This window comes from Pterocles gutturalis, unplaced genomic scaffold, assembly GCF_000699245.1.
Source record: "Pterocles gutturalis isolate BGI_N339 unplaced genomic scaffold, ASM69924v1 scaffold40306, whole genome shotgun sequence".
NCBI lineage: Eukaryota > Metazoa > Chordata > Aves > Pterocliformes > Pteroclidae > Pterocles > Pterocles gutturalis.
Window position 1 is genome coordinate 31,345 of NW_010099233.1, and position 23,150 is coordinate 54,494.

At 39.8% G+C, this 23,150-nt stretch overlaps 1 protein-coding gene across 1 annotated transcript in view; it reads left to right on the plus strand.

The window, feature by feature from the left end:
* The window catches only part of LOC104463430 (synapsin-2-like), a gene marked incomplete at its 3' end in the record, with an annotated part of 37,904 nt that overhangs the window by 893 nt on the left and 13,861 nt on the right, over positions 1-23,150 (plus strand). Inside the window, exons 2-4 of the mRNA XM_010075767.1 lie at positions 12,694-12,756; positions 15,178-15,320; positions 20,516-20,590. Coding sequence (XP_010074069.1) covers positions 12,694-12,756; positions 15,178-15,320; positions 20,516-20,590 — 281 coding nt within the window. The remainder of the gene's footprint in view (positions 1-12,693; positions 12,757-15,177; positions 15,321-20,515; positions 20,591-23,150) is intronic.

Consider the following 23,150-nt stretch of genomic DNA (forward strand, 5'->3'; position numbering starts at 1 on the left):
CCCCCCCCGAAGACACACTCCATCTGTTAAAAAAAAAATACACAAATATTCAGAGTTATTAGAACTGGGTCTCATTTTTAGATTTTAGATCCACATTCAAAACAGAGACAGGAAGGTTGTACACTATGTCCTGATGTAATTCAAGCAGGCACTTTGTTTTTTATTTTTCCAGTCTGAAGTTTTGGCTTCAAATCATAAAGTTGGGTTCAAGTCCAGGACTAACACCTGAAAATAATTTAGACCCACTGACATCTCTGCTCTTACTAGAGGAAACTTACTTCTTTCAGGAAGCTTTTCATGTGAGTGAAAAGATAAAAAAGATGTGAGGCTGGAAGTTTGAGCTACAAGAAGGCTGCAAAAGAACCCCGAGCAGGTATTTTAATGGTCACTGTGGTCAGTAGTTCTGGGACTATTGATTTTCAGGTCTCACTTAGGGCAGTCATCTGGAAAGTGATGAAGGAATTAATTGAGAGCCATTGATTAGTTTCCAGGTGACATCACATGGCTGCTGCTATAGGTGATCTAAATAGACCAACTTGATTAGTGCTTCAGTAAAATTCAAATAATAAAGAAAAATGCTGGGCAAACTGTATTACTCTTACATCGAGCATGCAGGTCTACCTATTTGATGGTTAACTAAGGCACATGTTGCCCAAAGTTGTCCAGAGTAGCACAGGGAACTACTATGCTCTGCATGTCTTAAAGACCTTTATATCTAGTACAGACATACTAATTGTGCAATCAAACTAATTGTGCAATCAAACTAAAAATATTATGCTCATAACAGAATTTAAAAATAATTTTGTGAAACGTTAAAAATTAATTCACAACTGTCTTGTAGGCATAGTTGAGAATTAAATACTTACTTTCCTGTAGAAGCATCACCATGGTAAAACTAAATCTCATATTGTAATTGTACAAATGCTGTAAAAATACATTTTAATTACCATCTTACACAGCATTTCCTGCAGCTACCCTTGGAATAATCCAGTTGGATTGTTAGGAGTCTTTCAAAGCCATCTGTACATGGGTGGAACATTTAAAACATGATTACACTTAGAGAAGCAAATGGCCGTAAGAGAGGTTCATACTCAAGAAATATATTCCTCTAGGTGTCTCTAGACCCAGCCAGCAGTGGAAGGGAACGTGCTGTACACAGCAAGACTTTTCAGTGGTAATGTGGACTTAGTGCCACTTGTGGCGAGAAGGTTTCTCAACCCCAACATGAAGCAAGTGGTCACAGCTCCAGCGGAAAGGCAGATCTGTACACCAGTCAGTCCTGGGGGATGTGGACTTAGCCCTCAAAGCCAGGACTTAAAACTGGCCGTTCTGCTTCCCACACACGTCTCACTAACGAGTGGTTCTTTGTTAGGTGTATCTCTCATTTCTTCATGGCAACATTGATACAATCTTATCATTAAAATGTAAAAGGCCAGCAGTTTTTGAAACCTCAGCAGAACTCCTGTTTTCTGGTAAGTCTTCATTCTGAAACGGTAAGGTTTGTCAAATTAGTATCAGAGTTTAGGCAACGACACATTTACATCATATTTGAAAGGGGTTTTAATAAGTCTGGAAATTATACTCAGGAACGTGCTCTCCCAAATGCAGTACAGTGCATTTTGAGTCCATTTATCAGAGGAGATGAATATTACCTGTAGCTTCTACTGATATGGGTACAGTGTTTGAGTACCTGTTACCTCTGAACAGGATCAGCAAGCATTAGGTCTTAGCCAGAAGCTGCATTGTCCATTTTTATATTGTATGTTGTTAGTATTTTATACTCTATTAGGAAAATTACTTTTCAAGAGTTTAAAGAAAATACTCTGTTAGGAAGATGACTTTTCAAGAGTTTAAAGAAAACCCTAAGCTCAGCACCCATGTTGTATTACAATTAGATCTTGACCTTGCAGAATACAAAGATTGTTCCCAAAAGACCTATTAATATTCCTTGACTCATTTTTAAGCAAATTAATCTTGTCTCTTCAATAATTGTGGAGAAAGTATAGCCAACGTTTTGTGAATATAAGCAGACTGAAGCGAAGGTAACAGTCTTTTTACAGTTTGTATAAATGGGTTGTCAGTCAAGGGCTTCTTTCACTACACTGTATGTTATGATGTCAGTTTTCCCGTAGTTTGATACTTAAGCTGTGATGTCATAGCAAATTATGTCATAACACTAATGAAGCAGCTTCCTTCTAACAGCCCCCAGAGACCCACATTACAAACACGAGGTCTCCTTCTGTGGGATGCCATCCCTGCAGAGTCCTGTGGAGTGGAAACTTACACCGATTTTGGGATAGTTACTGGGGTGACAGGTGATGGGCAAGGTGCATCACCCTCAGAGCTGACACGGGGAGAGGTGGCGCTGCCAGATGCCCTCTGGTCCGTGCTCCTTTCCTGCCCTTCCTCTGCGTGCCTGCTCTCTCCTCTCGCTGTCAGCTCTGCAGGATGACCCACCGGTACCTGACCTGTGCTGGGGTGGTGTTATCTCCCATCACCGCTGCCTCCCCTCTGCATTTCATTTTCCATCGGAGGCAGTGCTGTGCGTTCAGGTTGTAGATTCCTGGGCACTGTTCAGGAGTGTTTCTCTGGTAGGCTGGAGTTCGGTTCTTTTGAGCTGTGCCAAGCAGCACTGAGCTGTGATGCACAGGAATTGCCCACTTTCTCCAGGGCTCTGTAATGATAACGGGATGTGCAGCAGGCATCTGACTCCCCTCCAGCTGCCAAGCCATCTACACAGTGTGTGTTGGTTGGACTGCTCAGGGCGTCAGCCTCTGGCGGTCTGCAGAGTGTCATTTTTGTCTATATTGATCCAACTCTCTCTGTATCGTGGCAAATGAATCTTATTTCAGAATGATTGCAGGCAGGATTTTCCGTAGTAATAGTTCATCTGTTGCCTTCTTGCTGCTTCACTGGAGTTCCTTTTTCCCCAGTTCCCATTCGAAAAAAATCCTTAAAACTACTTTCAGTTTACCTGATATAGTCACAGTACACATCCTATACAAAACCAGTACAATTATGTAGAAAATTCAAAATTAGACTAGTATTTCACAAAATGGATGAGCTTTCATGGATTTTAAGTTCCAGTGCCTCCATATGTGCTATAGCCTACTTCAAAAGAGAAGGTATTTACAGCTGTCACTTCCTAAACACTACTGTAAAAAGCCCCGTCCAGTTTAGAATCACAGCCATTTTTTTTATAAGGTGACAAAACGTTGCTTGGTTTTAGAGGCAGCAGTTTGCTAAATAGTTGGTAGAATGGTGGGAATGGAATGAAACACTGACATGCCAGAACCAAAATATGATTTGTCTCTGCAAAGATTTTGTCTTCTCCAGAATTTCTACTAGAGATCCGTGGGAACTGCTCTTTTTGATTCACTGCCATTATACTTGATGTTTTTCTTGTTGATGACAACTTCCAAGTTCATGCTGGACAGGTATTGAAAATAGATTTTTCTACCATCAGGACACTTTGGTGTTGATGTAGATAACTATTCTTTTTTTAAGTGAAAAACAGTTGTGGGGACAAAGGTGTTTGAGATTGAATTCCTGGCTCAGATTTACCTGCTCGTGCCACTGTATACCCCAAGATCATGACAAAGCTTGTACTCATTTCAGTGAGTGCCAGGAGAATTGGTTTCTAAGATCCACTCTTGCGAGGTGATGTTCGTGGGGAGTGACAGAGCCGTGTCCGAGGGCTGCTCAGTGCCCAATTCTGCATCAACCCCCACTGATGTCAATGAGAGCTGAGGTGACCCAGCGTCTCCCCGGGACCAGTCTGGATTGCATTTGTTTAGTTTCTAAGCCATTTTAATCCTCTGTTTCGAATAAAGAAATCACGATTAGGGTGCATTTGCCTTTCTTTGGTTACCTGGCACATGAGCCCATTTAAAGCCCTGCTCCTTCTATCCACTTGAGCTCTTAGAGTCTTTTAATGCCCATATTTCTAAACAAATGATACAAATTTTACACCTATTTTTTTTTCTGTCAAGGTACAAGGCAGTGGAAAATCTGTCTCGCCATCTCTGACTTGTTCTTTGTGTTGGTTGCGAATAACAGCAGTTGAAGCACGATGTTCCTGCTTTTCTTAGCGAAGAGAGGAACATGTTGAGCTACCTCTGCCGGTGATGGAGAGCGGCTGCATGGCCGAGCCCTGGCTTTGTCCTGAGATTGTGTCTGCTTAAAACCAAACAGACCAGAGAAAGTCCATCTGCTTGTTTATTGATTTAGGACTCTTCCTGCCTCTTTCTGGGAAAGAAAAAAAGGAACAAAACCCCACCCTCATTATTTCACTTTTAATTTCCTTTCTCCAAAGTAAGCAGAACAAAATTAGATTTAGTCTGATGCATATTCCAGAAACAAATTACATGGAACTAGAGTGGTTAAATGAACTTTGCTTGGGGATTATTGGAAAGATAAATATTTAAACATTGAACTTGAGGTAAGTCATGTTTATGCAACATCTGGGGTTTTTTTTGTCACTACTTTTTTTCCTCCCCCTCTTTTTTTTTTTTCCTATTGTGGCTTTTCTAGGCAGCTCAGCCATGAGGACATGAAAGCCAGTATGAATACCACCCTCAGAAACCTGTGTTTTCTGTATTGTTGCCAGCAGAGGGCTTTTATTTTTATTTTCTTTTTTTAGCAGATGGTGTTTGCCTAGTTTTATTTATATAAAACTTTGATTATATTTTACATTATGTCTTGGAAGAATTCAAAGTAAATTTACAAGAATTCAGATTATATCTTTTGGAAATAAAATAGTTTCTGTTATGTAACTCTAAGCATTTTTCAAAAATACTTAAATTGCAGAAGAACTTGTAAACCTTTGAGCACTTTAGTGTATAAAGCTTACATTTTAAGTATTTATTTTAAATTAATAGAATTACAGTGAAGAAATCACAGCATGACACTCTAGTAAACCAGGTTTATAAACTCCATAAAATTTCAGAAATAGGAAAGGATAGGTATTATTTTATATTACATATGGAAAATACAAACAGTAATACCGATGAAGCCAGTGCTGGTTAACTCTATGGGCATGTGCTGGTTACCCAAATAACCTTCACTTCAGATTGTGGAAGAGGATAATGGTGCCTGCAGGTATTGGGTAAGGGTATCAAAGTAGAACACTTCTTTCTACAGTAAAAAGCATGATAAGCAGATTTATGACATCGTTAGGTGGGCAGATATTAAAGATCATCACAATAAAATACTTGCCTTTGTAAACTCATAGTACAAAGAATCTTCAGTTTTAATACACTGATGCAAATGAAACGTTAACAAGCAATGACAAGAGTTGTCCTTGCTATTGTGACAGCAGTGGGAGAATCACGAATGGAACTGGCTTTTTTGATTTTCATGGCCATCTGTTTACAAGCATTTCTAATTGTGAGTCAGCTTCATTCTCATCAGGGAACTTGCCTGCATGAAATTTATACTCTCTCAAATATGTTGGTCAGAAATTAAACAACTGAGGTTTCATCTATAATTGTCAGAATTTAGCAAATGGCATTTAATTTTCAAACTTGAACCTAGCCAAGAGTATATGGGCTTCATAGCTAGATAAAATTTCAAAATGGCAGTATTTCTACTGACTAGTCATGGTGGTTTTATCGAGAGATGTCTAGGCAGCGTTACCATGTATAAAAATGTCCCCCAGTGCCAGAACCCAGCAGGTTTCGCAGGCTTGGTGAATGGGGCGGGGTGCATGTTAGTCATTGAACCCAGCAGAACCGGGTGAATACCCGTCTGCGATTGCAAAGTTGGTGTTTAATCAGACAATTCCTTCAAAAATTATTGAAATTGAATGATTGAAAAATTATATGTCACACCCTGCAAATAACTTAGGCTCCATTCAGGAAAAAAAAAAAAAAAAAAAAAAAGTAGGATTAGTGACCGAGAGCCTTAGGTTTGGCTCAGGTTTAGAAAAGAACAAACTGCCAGGCAGAAGTGTGCTTGTGAGAAGGGGATGTCGAATCTCTGATCGCTGCACACGTCCTGAGGAGTGAACCTACAGTCACCAGACTAATGGTGCTGCCAGCTGCCTCTGCTTACAATGTGTGTTTTGTTTCTTTGTAAAACACAAGTTGAGTTTACTTTGTCAGGTTCACTGGAAGGACATGACTTGTTGGTATGTTCAAGTAACAGGGTTTTTTCCCTGGCTGCTGCTGCTACGCTGGAACCGCACGCACAGGACACAGATTTCAGTTTCAAGGAAATCACAGTGATAATTCAGGAAGGAGGGAGGTATTATGTACTACTTCCTAGTAAGAAATACTACGGCAGATGACGGACTCCACTTTTGATTTTTTGTTAACATGCACTGAGTGTACAGGTAGTATTGCAGTGTGAAAACAGTGCAGTTCTTCATGAGCACAAAACTAGCAGATAGGTATTCCTGAGCTCTAGGATTTAGTTAAATAGCTGTTCAGAGGTCAGAGTTGTAGCATCTATTTCATACCTTCCTTTCCACAGAGCAGCTTTTGGATCGTTCGTTGGTTTGGCTCGTTGGTTTGGTTATTTTTTCAATCTCGTGCCTAACTCTATCCACATATCCATACTACATGGCAGTTCCTAGATGGTGATCTCAAGAAAACAAGCGTCCTGGGCGTGGTGGCTCTTGTCCTGCCATGTATTGCAAACCAGTGGATCCACCTGGGTGTTTGGAATGATGCTAATGAATGCTTTTGCAAACACCCCACGTTTGGCTAACAAACTCTTCCAGAAGAACAGGATTCCTTCGTTTTTCTCAACACTGAAAAAATCCTCTAACAACCTTGAGAGGAGAGGGAGGGGGAAACTCTATATTTTGTCTTTAACTGTTTTTTCTTAATTTTTGCCTGGCAGGGTATGCTTACTTTTGGAACTGGAATAAGTATGTTCTGACCACAGCCAGTTTAGCTATTTACTACTGTGCATCTCTAGATCAGAGGTCAGGAGCTTTCAAGGCTTTTTGCGCCCATGAAGTCCTCTGGAACCCCTGTTTTTCATGGTTATCAGATGTGTCAGCAGCAATTCTCACAGTACTTGCTCTTTTTGAGCACCTATATAATTTGATCAGTGACTTTTTTTTTTACTGTTTTAATTTGTCAAATTTTTCTTCTCTTCTAGCAAAAACACGTACCTGTAACTGCAGTGTTTTCTGAAACTGAATTTTCTGCATTTCTCTGTTCATTCGGTGTAATTATCAATATGTGGGATCAGAACAGAAGATAGTCCAGCCCTCAATCTTTTATGAAAACAACATATGCAGCATACTGAAAATATCTTGACATTTCAGAAGAGCAGTATAGTGTTATTTTGCAGATTTCAGGCATTTAAAATAGGTTCTGACCAGTAACTAATGAATCTTTGAACCTAATTTGTGTTTGACTCCAAATCATGCTAGCAGTGTGGAAATGGAATGTTTGATGTAATAATTTACATCAACAGAAGAGTAAAAACCCCAAACACTTCCAGACGTAATGAGTATAGTTTGATAACTTACTGCTCCCAGCAGCAGCAGTTTCAAAAAACTTTGTGGTCTCATGCTAGCTAACCCAACAGATGTCATGACCTAATTCTGAGAGATTTAACGACATGAGAAACATGCTTCTGTGATATATTTCAAAATGATTTGCTGCGAATGCACACTTGCCTTCATTAGTGTTTATTCAGCAGCTTCAGGATATTGGGTCAAATCTCTCCCTGCGTTTAGTCCTTCTATCGCCGTAACTCTTGTTTGAGACAATTCTTTGTCTATTGGTAAATCAAAATAGTTTCATTGCAACTAGAATTACTCTGCTATTTGCCTGTTGGTAGTATGGGAAACAAAAAGAACAAATGGAAAACTGGAGAAAAAATGTTCCTACTCTACTGTCTTAGCTCATATGGAACTGATATGAGTAGATCCAGTGAAAAATGGACGGAGAATCTGCCACTGGGAGAGGTGTTGAGGGATTGCTGTCTGTATTATTATCAGTCATTTAAAAAAATTAAAGACTATTACAGTTGCTGCAAGTGGTTCAAAAATGTGAGTCTTGCCCATTGGCCTCCAGTTTACCTGTGGAGATTGTGGATCCAGATCCTGGTGTTCAGAAGCTCGACCAGTGAAGCTCCCGTTTGAGTCTGTTTGTCAGCTGTTGTAGTCCCATTGCAAGTATATGGCTGAAAAATCCAATCCACTCATTTAGGAAAAATTGCTCCTGTGCGGACTACACCAGTTAGCTTCAAATGTGTTCATCTAAAAAAAAAACCATATTAGGCCCGTTACAGAATCAATTTTAGTAACATTCATACAACATCATTAAAATAATTTTTTTCAACTGGACTACTTTGAAAATAATAAAGTAAAAGGTAGTTATGTAAAATAAAGTGACAGTAAAGAGTTAAGCGGCATGCAAATGAGCTCTTGAATGAAAAATGATAATCTATAGTTATTTGGATTGGGAAAAGATAGACATGTTATTAAAAAATGAAGATTTTTTTAGACAGGATATTACAGTCCCATTTTAAACCATACATACTATAGTATTTCCATTGCAGATTTAATCACTGCTCATATTTAATCCCACGTTCTCCTCTGTCCTCGAACCCTTCCGCAGGGCAGGTAACCGAGGCAGGGCTGGACTTCTGACGCTTAGACAGGCGCCCCGTCTGCCAAGAGGTTTGACAGTATGACTGCTGGGCTCATTAAGACTCATCAAGCTTGAGTGAACGCCCAGTTCAGTGGTACCCTGTGGTAACAACTATTAGATTTGTCTGGACATTAAGGATGTGAGTTTAATTCATGCTATTAATATATGACAGAAACCACTAAAACTTGTCATCTGAGGAAAGCAGCTTCCACGGTAAGTATTTCTCAGTTTGAAACTTGTGAATCTAGACTTCCGTCATCCGGATTTCAAAAGGATTCTGCTTCGAACAACTTTTTACTACTGCCTTTCATCTGCAAAACATCATCTACTTTTTGCTCTCCTAGGGAACATGACTTGAAGTTCACAGATCACAGTAGTACCTACTAGTAGTACGTAGTCCTAGTCGTGGAAGTGAGCGATGCAACTTGATCCAAGTTCAGGTTATGTTGAAATGAAGCTTCACATTTATTTGAAATAGCAGTGTGAGACGTAAAAACCACCGAAATGAAAATGCACCGACTGAATCCGTCTTTGGAGTTTTGAGGAGCTGATAAAACTTTTTAATACTTAGTGATGTTATTTTGCTTCATGATATCGCATTAGCAAATATCAGTAATGTACCTCAACTGGTTTGTACATGGTCTCCTACAAAGAGCCTTGACAGTTTTTCCAGTTGCTTCTAGTATCTATTACCAGTGCAATCGTATTCATCTGTAACTATGGAAATTGTAGTTTATGCTTGACATGTATGCTGTTTTCTCTCTAATTAATAATTATAGTTTATTGGGTTGTTATTTAAGTTATAACAGAAGTCTTGTTTATCCTAATTTATTTTTTTTAAGTGGTCAGATGTATTTCATGTGTATTATATGTACGTCCAAGAGTTCATGCAGTGTAGGCCATTTCCATCTCTCGTACATATGAACTGGCCAGGTTTCTTAATGGCATTTCTGTTGTTGGTCTTTTCTGATTTTTTTCCCTCAGTTTTTAGTTGTCACAGTAGACTTTATACTTTTGTGAGTTTAGGAAAACCTTTGAAAAATGAGCAATGTTTTTGTAAAAATGGCCTTTTCCCCCCTAACAATACATTTCAATGAGATCATGCAATGAGCCTGGTTAGCATCAGCTCTGTTTAGAGTGGATCCCTTGATATGTGCTAGATCTTCTTTCAAGGTATCTGTCTACCAAGTAACTATAACATCAATTAAAAGGAAACCCATGGAGCCAGTAGGTTTTCAGTGTTTCTGTCACAGTATCACACATAATGTTTACCCAAATGTATGAGAAGCCTTGAGGCTCCCTGTTCTGCTGAGATGGAAATTACCACAAAAGAGCAGATTGGGAAGAGGTGGGGCAAGGGCTCAAATGGTGTTTTCTGTAATTTCAATAATTTCTGGCTGTGTTGCTTGACAGACCAATACCACGCACAACTGGAAACCAGTTAGTGGTGGGGAAGTGACGACATGATAGCACACCTAGTCCCCATGTACAGAGGGAAAACTGTCAACGAAAGGAAGCAGGAGTAAAGGAAATGCTGCTCAAAACCCCAAATAACTACAGCCTCATCAGCCCTGCATTCATGGCCCTGTCACCGTGATAGATACAAACAAGAGAAGCGCTGGGATAACTTTATATCTGTCTGCCTTCTGACAGCCTGGGTGTTTTTCTGTCCAATGTTTAAAATGCAGTATTCAGCACCTTTTCCCCTGCAACCACCCCTTCTCTTTGTCTGCGCTGGGATGTGGTACACCGCACGGAATCTTGGTATCCGGCTCCCAAGCAAAATGAACTCTGTTGCCTTAAATGATGTTATCACATTTTTCTGAGGGAGAAAGCAGAGTTTCTTTTTTTAAAAAAAAAAAAAAAAAAAGTTTATTCCTGTGGCCCACAGAGGATTCCACAGCTTTGGAATCACGGGAAAATCCGTGGTCCTGGTAATTATAGGAGTGCCATTTGTATTGCGATGGCTAGAGGTCTGCCAGCATTTCCATTACAAACCCCAGTTCAGTGGTTTATGGTTCAATCATAAAAATGTGGTGCTGCCCATATGCATCTTGATTCAGGCAACGATGTGTTCCCTCTTCTCCCCCTAAAAAAAATGAAAAAAAAAAAAGTTTCTCTTTTTAAGATATGAAAGCAATAAATAAGTGACTAGATGTTGACTCTACAGGTCTTTGCATTCCTACTGTTCAGCGAGAACTTTATTTTAAAATTGCAGTCTACGTGACCTTTACTGTACCATGCTTTTGCAAGTGCTTGTGGCTATTCTGAAGCTAATCAATTTTTTTCATGCTTACGTGCCTTAACTTATATTGGTTTGAGTGAAACAGATCTGTAAAAAGCAATAAATGTATTTTGGATTTAAAGACCAACTCTTGAAGTGATTCCTAAACAAGAGTTAAAGAAAAGAGTTTCAAAGTATTCATAGTTACCAATTCCTACAGTGTCAGTCCCCGGAACATCTGCAAAAAATCCAAGTTGCCTTTACGCAGGCACTGAAATGTGGCTGCTACAGTGACACGTGTAGAATAAAGCACTAACCCATGGGTTTCAGAAGGGTCTCCTTGCCTGGGGCAGTAATCCTGGATTTCATATCTCGAGGATGCCCTGGCAGAAGATATGTGTATTACATCTTAACTAATGGAATTATTTAACCGGGATTGCAGTAGTCTTGTAGACTTTTGTGAGTCTTTAAATCAAATCTGGTTTTCTCCTGAAAAGACATGGCTTTGGGTTTGGTGCAGAAATCAATGACAAGCCTCCACGGCCTGTGTTGTGTAGATGACAACTGAAGGACTCTGGTTTCATCAGGCTTTGAAAACTCGGATATGTTACGTTTAAATGTTACGTTTAAAATATAGGAAAAGTATGTGTGAATTTTAATTGGTTTTATAACCCTACAAATAGCACAGATGTTACCAATAGCCAAGTGTCCTTCCTCTCCTTTATCTCTTGATCTAAATGTCAGTATTCACGGTCCCATGACTTTTCCCATGTAAATATCTGTTTGTGTACTTCTGTGCGATGTTGTGCAAAGCACAGAGAGGTGAGTGTGAACACCATTTAACCTCTTGACAATCCTTTGTAAGTATTTGTAAAATTAATTTGTCATAAAATCTCTTAAGAATTCTTAGTTTATTTTCTAAAGTGGGAGCTTTGGCTTTGATTGTATTTACTGGGTTAAAATGTGGTACTAAATGGAAGTTTCAGACCTTGTAACACTTACTGTCCTGCTGCTGCCCAGGTTGAGGGTGTTCAGTTTGTTATTTCTAGGGACAATCCTGTTCTACTGCGTATTTGTATTTATGCTGGGTTGATAGAGGGTCAATTTATGTACATTTTATGTGTAAGAAAAAGACAAGGCTGTGGCAGCTGTACCCATGACTGGGAGATCTAAAACTTCTTCCCATGAATGACGGAAGTCAAACTGGTTATTGACAGGACTTTCTGAGACAGAACTGTTATCATTTGACTGAATAAAGCACATTCATATGCCTTTGCATGTTTGATTTCCTGATCAATGGCTGAGTTATCACTTGCATTCTGTGCAGAAGCTGGAGCCTTCCCTAGAGAACTCAGATATTCTGTAATAGAAGCTAGGATCGGCCTTTAAAGAAAGTGGTTTTTTGGTGAATTAAACATCGTTGCTTTCTTAAGTGGTCACAAAAAGCATTTACAGCCTTGCTAAATAATGGAAATCAAGGGGAAAAGGAAAAATGTGATTGGTTTGGCATCATTAATGATTAGAACCTTGCAGAGTGTGGGTTTATGGGTCAGAAAACATAAAATGGGAAATAGCAGAAAGTCAGTTTAACAAGTGAAGCCAAAGAAAGACATGCAAAAAAGACAGAAGTACACCAGCTGTATTGTGGGGAATAACAGAACACTTAGAACACATCCATGGCAATTCATCAGAGCACACAGCCTGACACAGGCGATTACCAGTGTGCACAGCCCCATGGCAGGGACAGCTTGGGGTGAATCGTGGTCATGTTTCAGTAATTTTCATAAATGTTGTAGCCTCATAATTTGACTCATGGTTGCTCTCTCTGATGTGTCTCTTTTGTTTTCCCCGTAGCTAACAATGCCAACATTTCCTGTTGTTGTGAAGATCGGACATGCTCATTCAGGCATGGGAAAGGTGCAGATGCTACTTATTGCCTGTTGGGATGCTGGGTGTTCTTCTAAAATATATGCATGTTCTCATCTTTCCTGGATATTTTAAATTTTTCCTGTGCAAATTCTGTCTGAGATCCATGCCCTTACGAATCTCTGCTTGTATATTATTCAAGAAAGCACCTCTCTTTAGGAAAACATCAAAACACAGAATATATTTTCACATCAATGGCTTTTCGGTTTATGCATTGTCCTATATGGGACATTCTTTGAAATGTGCCAAGATGCTTTCTTGAAGTTGAACCTTATTTATTAATGTAGTTGACTGCAGTGAAACTATTTAAGAGCCAAGGTCTGTTTACACAATCCAACTTTTTTCACCTGGCAATATAGGAAGGTTTTGCCTTGGTTCTTTATTAGTTTCAGCTTGCTACTGAACTTTTCTTCATTTCCTGTCTTAATGTATTCTCTGTGATTGTTTCATACCACTATATAACTGCTGCTTTCTTTCTCCAAAGTAATTGCATTTCAGTGGTGAGTACAGTTGTTTTGATATCACTTATCTCACAATGCTGGTTCAGTGGGACATGATTTAAATCCCACTTTCATTGATATCAGTAAAAATTTCCAGTCATTACAGATTAAACGCTTTCTCTCACTGAAAACACTTCAGTGCTTTAAGTGTTTTAGATTTTAAAACAAACAATCAGAGAATAGTTACACTTATCATCTTGAATCTCCAAAAGCTCCATGAACATAGTATTTTCCACTAGTAGTAGAAATAGAACACTGATGAAGTTGTATTTTATTCAGTAATTATGCAAGCTGTACTGGATGGTATGTTCTTTTGCCTATGACTGTTTTGCTTTATTTCGTAGTTAGTAAGTGGAAATCCAGCAGCCAGTTTAACTGAGAGCAGAGTTAACCACTCGTTACGTAAACTGCAGTTTCTGTGGATTGCATATGTGAATTATTAGAATGTTTATACTATCAATATTCACCTCTCATTTCTAGAAAAGGGAAATAATGCACAGAAATGTTCAGCAAATCAAATGTCTAGAAATAAATCTAGATTTTTTTAGATATTAAATATTTTAAATCCTCATAAATTACATGCTAGTCTGTTGTAGTGACATGCTTACTGTCAGAGTCCAGGTGACGGTTCTCCTCACGCTCCAGTCCACCCTCCTGGCATTCTAGGAGTAGGGTTTCCACTGCTCATAATTAGACTCACATATGCTATTAAGTTTTCAGAAATTAGGTTGAAACCAGGCATTGTGTCTGGGTTTGTGGCTCTCAAATGGCAAATTACTCTGTTGTTCTCCATCTGAGAGCAGAGAGCAAATACCTGGGGCTCGTGACTGCTTTTAGCCCCACCTGACCCCGATTAGTGAGCAGGTCCCACCTCACAGCTGCGGCACTCTGCCCCACAGGGTCCCTTGAAGCACCAGGTGACAGTGGAAGCAAAGGCGCTGGGCTTGCAAAGAAATGCAAACTCTCCTAATATCAGATAACATGAGAAATCCCAATCCCTGCCTCCTTTCCTCACCTTTCTGAAATGTACTTTAGGTCAGTGTGTTGGTGAAGTTCCAGTTTCCCTCTCCCATTTTCTACCAGCCCTAAGACTTCCCTTCCCAGTCGCTTTTCCTCCCAACTTCAGCCTGGCAATATAGGAAAAAAAATACTTGAAAATATGAAGCAGAAATCACACTATGAAGTCAGCCATAGAGGTGTGCCCTCCCTGTCCAAAAGTAACACCTCTTGCCTCCATCTGTCCCCTGAAGTCTCCTTCTCCCCTGAATCACTGTTCCCTACTTTTCCACCTCCCTCTTATTTCAAGATGTGAAGGTTGATGGGTTTAGTGCCATTCACCATCGTAGCACACTGTTCCACAGCTAGGCAATCCTACTCCTAGAAAGCCCGACTCCTTGCAGAGAAGTGGGACAAATGAGAAAAACTGGTTCTGCTGTCTTGAGCCAGCCCTCTGTGCTCCACGTGACTCAGGACACCGTGACCCTTCATCTCCTCCATCCCAGGAGATGCGTGATGGTGGGCCCCATATACATGAGCAATTTACAGAATTAACAAAAATTCTATATAAATTAGTGTTGCATATTATCACACCTTGACAAATTCTAAAGCCTGCAGATCTAAAATTCATATCAGCCCTTAAAATAAATAATTGAAAAGCTAAATAAAATTCCACTGTCTGCAAATTGCTTACTACAGATGAGCGGGTATTATTTTGCCTAGGAAAACAGGCACTTCAGTGCGGGAATGTTATAGAGTCTAGAAATCAGAGAAAATATCCAATACTTTTTTTTTATAAACTTATGCTGTGAAAAAACATACTTATGATGCCGTTTGCAACTGATTTCTACATTTTCTTCCTAATTGCTCTTTTTTCTTTTGTATATGCTGTTTACTGGTACTATGGTGACTACAGATCAAGGTAGACAACCACTACGATTTTCAGGACATAGCCAGCGTGGTAGCACTCACTCAGACCTACGCCACCACTGAACCCTTCATAGACTCCAAATATGACATCAGGATCCAAAAGATAGGCAGTAACTACAAAGCATACATGTGAGCCAAAACCTTATATTCTTTCATCCTTTTGTTTCAAAATTGTTAAGCACTAATACGATTAAGACTGTTGGATAGTCTCTGAGATGATGTGGTGACTCCATGCCTCCATTGTCATACTCTCTGGAAAGACTTTCTAGATTTATCAAGACTGTTTTTTAAGTTGGTTGTGACTAGGAGGAGGAGAATAAGATAACAGGTGAGCCTGCCAGAGTGGTTTTCCTGCTAACCTTTGTTTATTTTTTTCATTTAAAGAAGGGAGAAGTTGGCAGGGGATTCATTTTTATAGAGGACTTGTAAAATCATGTTCCTTTGTATCTTTTCACCAACTTAGGGTCAAGCTTTCTTCTCCCTTTAAGGATATTTAGGTGGCATTCGTTCACATAAACCTGAATCTTAAAACTTTCATGGAAGAGAGTACTCTCCTTTCAACATAACACACGTAAGAAAAATTCGAACTTTGCAATGGGCTTTTCGGATATGTGGATGAAAATCTCTTCTGATTTTGGAATCTAGGTGTGTGTTTAAAGATCATGCCTCTAGGAGAGGCTAAAAGGGTGTTTCCGTTTCAGAGACAACATTAAGCTGGAGCAGCAAAACAGGTTATCATGTCATAGTTGAGCTATGGTAACTGTATTTATACCTATTTTTACTCTGTTTCAATTGTCAAGCAATGTAGTCTGACATACACTCATTTAATTGGTGTGTTTAAGACAAGTTAGAGCATCTCTTGTGTTTGTTCCCTCATGCTTACAATTCTGAGGCAGGAAAAATATAACAAAACATGGATAAAAGTATACACATGCATTTCCATGTGCACACACACATACATGTGCAAAGATATTTCTCTAGGAACTGCTGTAACATTGCAGTGATCAGGGATTTCTTGTATGTTGGCATTCGTAAGGGCCCGTTAAGTTCTTTATCAGTAAAAATAATTGAACTCCAAGCATACCGTAAATAGTAAGAGATGCAAAAGTTGGAGCCAGGTTAAAGAAAACGCATAAAATGTTTTATAATATTAAAAACAGAGTTAGCATTAAGTCTCAAGCAATTTAGGAACAGCAACAAGCTCTGTGAGAAAGTAGAACCTTTTGCCCAGGGTGGGGGGAAGAGGCAAAATCTCTCTCCTTAGGCTGATGTTGGAAGACCACATACTCTTGACTTCTCCCCTAAGACATTACTGTCCCAAGATCAAAACTGTGTAACTGCTGGCCTTTCCTGACATCTGAGAGGGGTGGGTATTTGGGAAAGAACATCAAAGATGAGGCCATTCAAGACAATTCAGTGTCCGTTTGCCTCTCAGGGTACATCTGAGGGGCCTCAAGACAGCCCAGCACAGAACTGTGTGGAAATAGTATTCCCACAGGTCAGATCCATCTCAATCCTTCTGCTTTATTTTGAACCCAGATCTAAATGCTGCACAAAGCAGTGTGTTGGAAATCTGAACTGTACACAGTGACCAAGGCAGAACTCTCCAATAGCTTGTGAGGATTCAGAGGTTTCTGGAGCCCTTTGCTGGTGACTTGCAGTGCTCTTAGTGAAGCAGGACAGAAACTCTATAATTCAAGCTCCCTACAAAATTTTTGAGAGCTGGCTCTGCTCCACCTCTCTCTATAGGCAATACGAATCATAAGCAAATATATCTGAATTACACAGCTTTTAGCCCCTGGCTTCCCCAGGACAGTTAATTCCAGTTTGGCTTACTTGTCTTGCACTGGTGCTCCAGGATGTTTTTCTGGCTTTAGCCCCATATGTGGAGACACCCATCCTACTTTTCCTAATAGCACCACACTCCTACACCGCAAGGTCACCTCTCTTCTATCTGCCCAAACCATAGCTTGGTCCAGTCCCACCACTTTGCAGACAGCTTCTACTTTTCTCTCTCCTAGTTCCTACCCCTCATGCCTAACCTTTTTTTCTCCCTTGCCCCTTTCGTTCTACTCAGTGCCATTCAACCGCCTTGTTCTCCCTCTGCTTCCAGTCACCAGTCAGCCTTCTTTCTCTGTCTCAGACCTTTTCATACAGCTACATCTGCCTCTTCAAGGCTAGGATAGGACTTTTCTGTCTTGCTGGTGCTTTAACGGGCAGATTTCTTGTGTTGTGCTATGCATCTCTCCCCTCCTCTGTTTTTTATAATAAACGAAGTTGATTTGTATCTGTCTTATGGCTCCCAGGTGACAGAGTCTCGGGAATAAGGCGCAATGCCTAATAGTTATGACACCCCGCCAAGTACCAACAGTCAGATGCAATATTAGTAACTTGGTGGTTCATTCCCTATGGTAGAAATTGGACCACTACATTTCACAGGAGAGATCCCTACATTTTTTTCTTTGACTTGAAATATAAATGCTGTTCAGTGTCTAGAATAATTTTGGAAGAGTCAGCCACGGTAAATTTATCATTTTCAAACATAAATGTTTCTTATTCATAGAAGAGGCAGTTGGCCTAAAGGACAGCAAAAATAAGTTAAAAAGACAGACTGTTCTTCCTACCTTTTATTTATTTTTAAGTTTCTACTCAGAAACTATGGGTTCATCCAAATGCTAAGAGCCTAGCAATAGTTTTTTTTCTCTAGATGTTTTCATACAGTTAAATCACACACAAAAAGTTAGATACTGATCCATTGTTACAAAGCATCACGAAAAGGAGAAGATTTACCAAATGTCTGAAAAATTCTTCATATGCATACATACACATTATGTCAGTAGAATATTGTTTACAGATGGTTCTCATTTTGTTCTGTGACACAGGAACAGAGTACTTAGAGAGCCACCACAAAAAATACCAGCTGAACCTTTGTTTTTGTAGTTTGAAGAGAGTTATTAAGAGCTTCAGTTTTCTAATTCTGTGGGAAATTGTGGTATAAGTGGATCCATGACTCACAAAACACTGGTGCTTATCATCTGTCAGCGGAGATTATAGCCAAAATGCAACATTGGATCCCTCTGAATACCACAGCTCCTCCAAACGCTTTGTGACGCATACTTAACTGTGCTCAGTACCATTACAGAATTCATCCGACTTCAAGGAAATGGAGTTAAAAGGGTCACACACAATGAAGAAAAACAGAAACGCAAAACCACTACATTTAAGTCTCCTCTCCAAAAGCAATACTCTGAATCCATAACTTCATGTACTTTGATCAAAAGGTCAATTAAAGAAAAGTAGAGCATGTCGACCAAAGAAAGCCAGTGCTATAGAATCACACCACTAGGCAGGCTACCTGCACAAGAACAGTAGGTAGACTTCTCTACGTATTTTTCTGATGAGAAGTCCCTGTCCAGACAATTTGGATTGCATACCTTAAATGGTACTAAATAAAGCAGAAAGGTGCTAGAAAAGGGAAAGCTATGAATTGCCCCAACTTTAACACAGTTCTTCCTTCTTTGCAGAGGTCAAATCAAGTGAAAACAAGTTAAGCCTAAGTGTAAAGCACTCAAAAGTGTTAGGAATTGTTTTCGGTATTATTCAGTGTTCAGTAGAAGAGGAAATAACAATGTGAAAGACCCTTAGCAATTATCAGAACAGAGGCAAAGAAGAGTGAGAAACCTACATATTTCAGTGGAGGAAACAATCTATGAATCCTGTCTGAGGTTTCGAGTGCCAGATGGTCTGGTTGGGTACTTTCTACCACTCAGACACGGTCTGATGGAACAGCCCTGTTGTGTCGGAGTTGTGTCACAGGCACAGCATTGATGGCTCTAGCCCACAGGCTGTTGAGATTACACTGGTTAGGTCTGTGTCCATAGCATTCCTCTCCATCCTCATCTGGTCCTACTGCGTCGTTAGAGCCAGCCAAGCATCCAGCCGTGAGACTGCTGCAGGTTCAACAGGAGACCTTTCATGTTGCGGAGTGAAAGCATGGCTTGGAGCAAACCATCTTTTCTCCTCTAGTCAGTAGTGCTGAGATTACATCAGTGCAGCTGAGGGTTTTTAACTAAATACTTGATAAAAGTCTTCAAGACAATTTATTTTTTTTATGATTTGGTCACATCTTGCTTCCTAAAAGACACCTGGAATAGTCCATGCTAATGAATGCCTTTGAGAAGTCTGCAGTAGAGTGGAATTGTGATTTGTGAGATGCATTATCTCTCTGGTGCAGAATCTGTGTGTAGAGTAGTAATGTACTGAAAATTTTTAATTTGTAAGTACACACATATAAATAATGATCACTTGAAAAAATGAAGCAGAAATCACACAATAGCCTTATTAGTGGGCAAAGTTACCTTACACAAAGCACTCAGCATGCACTTTCCCCTTGCACTGGTTTCTCCCACATCAACAAAGAAAATGGCATCTTAGAAAAACTTTATGCTTTAAAATTCAGAGAACTTTATGAGACTCCCATAGAAAAGTCAACTTTCTCCCACAGCTGCTACTGACCCTTGTAATTAGGTTAATAGAAAAACGGAGAGAAAACTATAGCTGCTGCCTAATACAATTTTAATACATTACAGATGTTATTATTTTACTAACTGGAAACACTTCATAATTTGTATCCTTAGCCTATTCCCAGTACACCAGTTAGGTTTCAGAAAACAGTAATCTTCTCAGCCCTGGTAGCAGTCTTCTGTTCTGAGGAGAAAAAAAACTTTATATTAATTGTTTTTTTCTTAGAGATTAAATAAAAGATAGTGCAGTCAAGCCTGGACACAAACTGTTTAGATTGTATTAGTAAACTAACAAAGAGTGAAAAATGGAGGAGAAACCAAAATCCATCTCTAAAAGAGATCTGAGATCTCTCCAGAGCGTAGATATCTTGATTTTTCAAGTACTGGGACATAACCCTGCAGTTGTACGGATTTGAAATGAGAAACTGAAGCTTCAGTTTCCTGACATTTGCAGTAATAGCACGTTACAGGTTGTTCAATCCATTCATAACTGACAGCAGTTTACTGCGAACACTTTGATTTAATCATAGCAGGTTTTTTAAAAAAAGTCTTAAATGAATAAACGGGGAACACTGATTTCCCAGCATCGTCACACTTCATAACATGCCTGCGGTGAAGTGGGTATTACTGACAACTGTGCTGCTTGTTAGAATTCTTCATGTTTTAGACGTTCTGTTATAAGCTGCCAGCTGTGAAAAAAATGTAAATACAGCTATAGTGTTCATGTGAAAGTCAGAGTAATTGAAGAGATAGTGAAATCTAAAAACACTTGCTGTCTTTGTAATGTTTTCCCCCTTTCAGGAGAACTTCCATATCTGGCAACTGGAAGACAAACACAGGCTCTGCAATGTTGGAACAAATTGCTATGTCAGATAAGTAAGTTGAGTCTCATGTAAAAGGTAATTAAAAAAAAAAAAAAAGATGGAATTTTATTTTAAATGAATTTTTGAAAAATCACATTGTTGTGCAATTCACACTAAATGCATGTCTCCTGTTCATTTTGGGAAAAAGCCCTTTGAATTAGATGAAAGAACGTGACCCAAGGGTTTCCGTAGGTCTTGCCTCAGAGTTAACTACCTGAACTAAGTACCAGCCTGAGGTGCGTACGTGCAGCCCTGGGTTCCTACATCCCTATCTGCACCTAGAAAACTATGGCAATTCCCTTCAGAAAATTCAGTTTTTCAGATTTGACCTATCAATCATTTTGTCTCGTTCATTTGCCCTCTTTACCCAACAGTCTCACCCCATGCCACAGTGTTTTGAACTTCTCTCCTTCTACATCATCTGTTACAACCAAGCAATCTAGTCTTAACTTTGCCTATTCAAATCATATTTCTCTTTTCTACTTTGAATCCTGCTAAATTGCTTATTTTTCATTTTTGAAATTTCCGCTGAACTACACTGTGAGGCTTTGTACCCGGATGCTGGGCTACACCAAAGCTGATTTCTCTCACGTCACCATTGCAGCTCTGTACTGTGGTTTGCTGTGCTTTTCTTTTTCTCTCCCATCCCTATGCTGGATACTTTTTGCAATCCAGTCAGACACATTCTCCTTGCAAAACCATTTTGAAGCTGAGGTCTTCTATTGACAGAACCCTTCTCTCAATGCCGCTCATTTACTCCAGGTTCCTCCACAACACGGAGAACTCTTTTCCTGCAAAATAAATCTGTGAGGCTTTTTGACAGCTATGAATTTTCTTTTGTTCAGCTTCTCCAAAGTTTGCTACCAGTGGAAGCTGAAAAAACTCCGTACAATAAAAGTGTAATTTAAAAGGTGTTTGAAAGTTCAACAGTAGTCTTTCTCTGGGTTTGTTTTTTTTTAAGTCTGAATCTACAACTTTGTCCCTCTTGTGAGCTGAGGGAGAGGCAGGAACTGAACCATTGCCTGCCCTGAGAAAGGTGAAAACAAATAAGACGGGAATTACAGCTCCCTGCTGTCCAACCCCTGTCTAGACACTGTCCTCGCTGATCTCCCCTCTGGGGATGGAGTGGAGCCACATTATTTTCTCTTTCTCATTCCCCTCCCACCTTCCTTTAGAAAGCAAGGTTATGCCTTGACTGTGAGGGGAAAAGAAGAGTGTGCTTTAGCGTGTGTGAGTACAGCCCATGAGCTGGTCCTCTGCGAAAACACAGGCACTCCAGTTTTGCCGTAAGGAGAACTCCAGAGTCTCAAGCCTGGGTGATGAGTGTGAAATGCTAACCTTGCCGAGCCACCTCTCTGTAAATGTTCTGCGTGCTTTGCTTCTGCTGCACTTCCCAATGTGAGATAATTAGAGCATAATAGGTATTTTCCCATTAAAAACACTAGCCAATGAAACAAAACTTCTCTTATGCTGCTGAAGACAAAGGCACGGGAGAGAAGGATGTTTTCTCCTACAGAAAGGGGTATGTATCACCTAGCGCCGCTTTTTGTTCCATGGCACCCTGGTGTGCACCAAGCAGGGCAAGAAAGAGAAGGGAAAATGGAAGTTTTCTGAGGAGATGAAGTAGTTTAACAGCACACCAGCAGCAATCCAGCTGGGTGCACGTGTGTTTCATTGATAACACAGCTCATGAAGTAGGAAGTGTTTTGAAAGCACTGCCTGAACAGACACTGTTGACTGAATACAAATCTTAGTCCAGGAATTTAGGAAAGAAAGGCTGTGGCACAGTAAGGGACAAGGACAAGGCAGAGAAAAGCCCATTTCACGTGTTCCCCATTCCCATTGACCCCTCTGGTTCAGAGGCGCTGCTCCAGGCAGAAGCAGAAGCGCAGCGCCCTGTGCTAACAGGGCACACCTCACCTGGCACTCCAGAGATTTCATGTCAGGCACCTGAGGAACAATATTGTCCCTCAGTTCTAAGGCTGCTGCACACTATATTGGCTCTGGGAACATAAGAACCGTGACCTCTTGTCAAACTGCTGTGCAAGCCATGGGTTCAAAACACTGCGGGCTACTCCTCTCTTTCCAAATGTCACAGTACTTTTCCAGCTCTGTGTTGGCAGAACACAGGCTTTTAAAAATGCTCTCATAGATCTGATTGATGTTCCGGTATTTTAAAGAAAATGTCTTCAATTTTTTCAAATAAAGTCCAGATATTTACTGTTAAAGACAAGTTTTGCTGTCCTCATGACTTTCTAAGGTACATGTTGGTATTTTACAGCAAAAAAAAAATAAAGTTATTTATAAGCAAGTGTATGCAAGCAGTCCAGTCAGTCAGTGCATCTACAGATGCTGAAATTGTCAGCAGTCCAGACAAACCTCTCATTTTGGACAAAAACCATGTTTCTCACAGGAAAATAAAATTATTTTTATTGCTAAAATATTACCATCAGGATTTTTTCACACAGTTGTATCAATTTCTTTGTATTCTGCTTAAAAGAAAAAGTTTTCCACTGGAACAGACTTGATACATGGAAATATAAAGAATGTGACCCAGTAAGTTTACTTGGAAA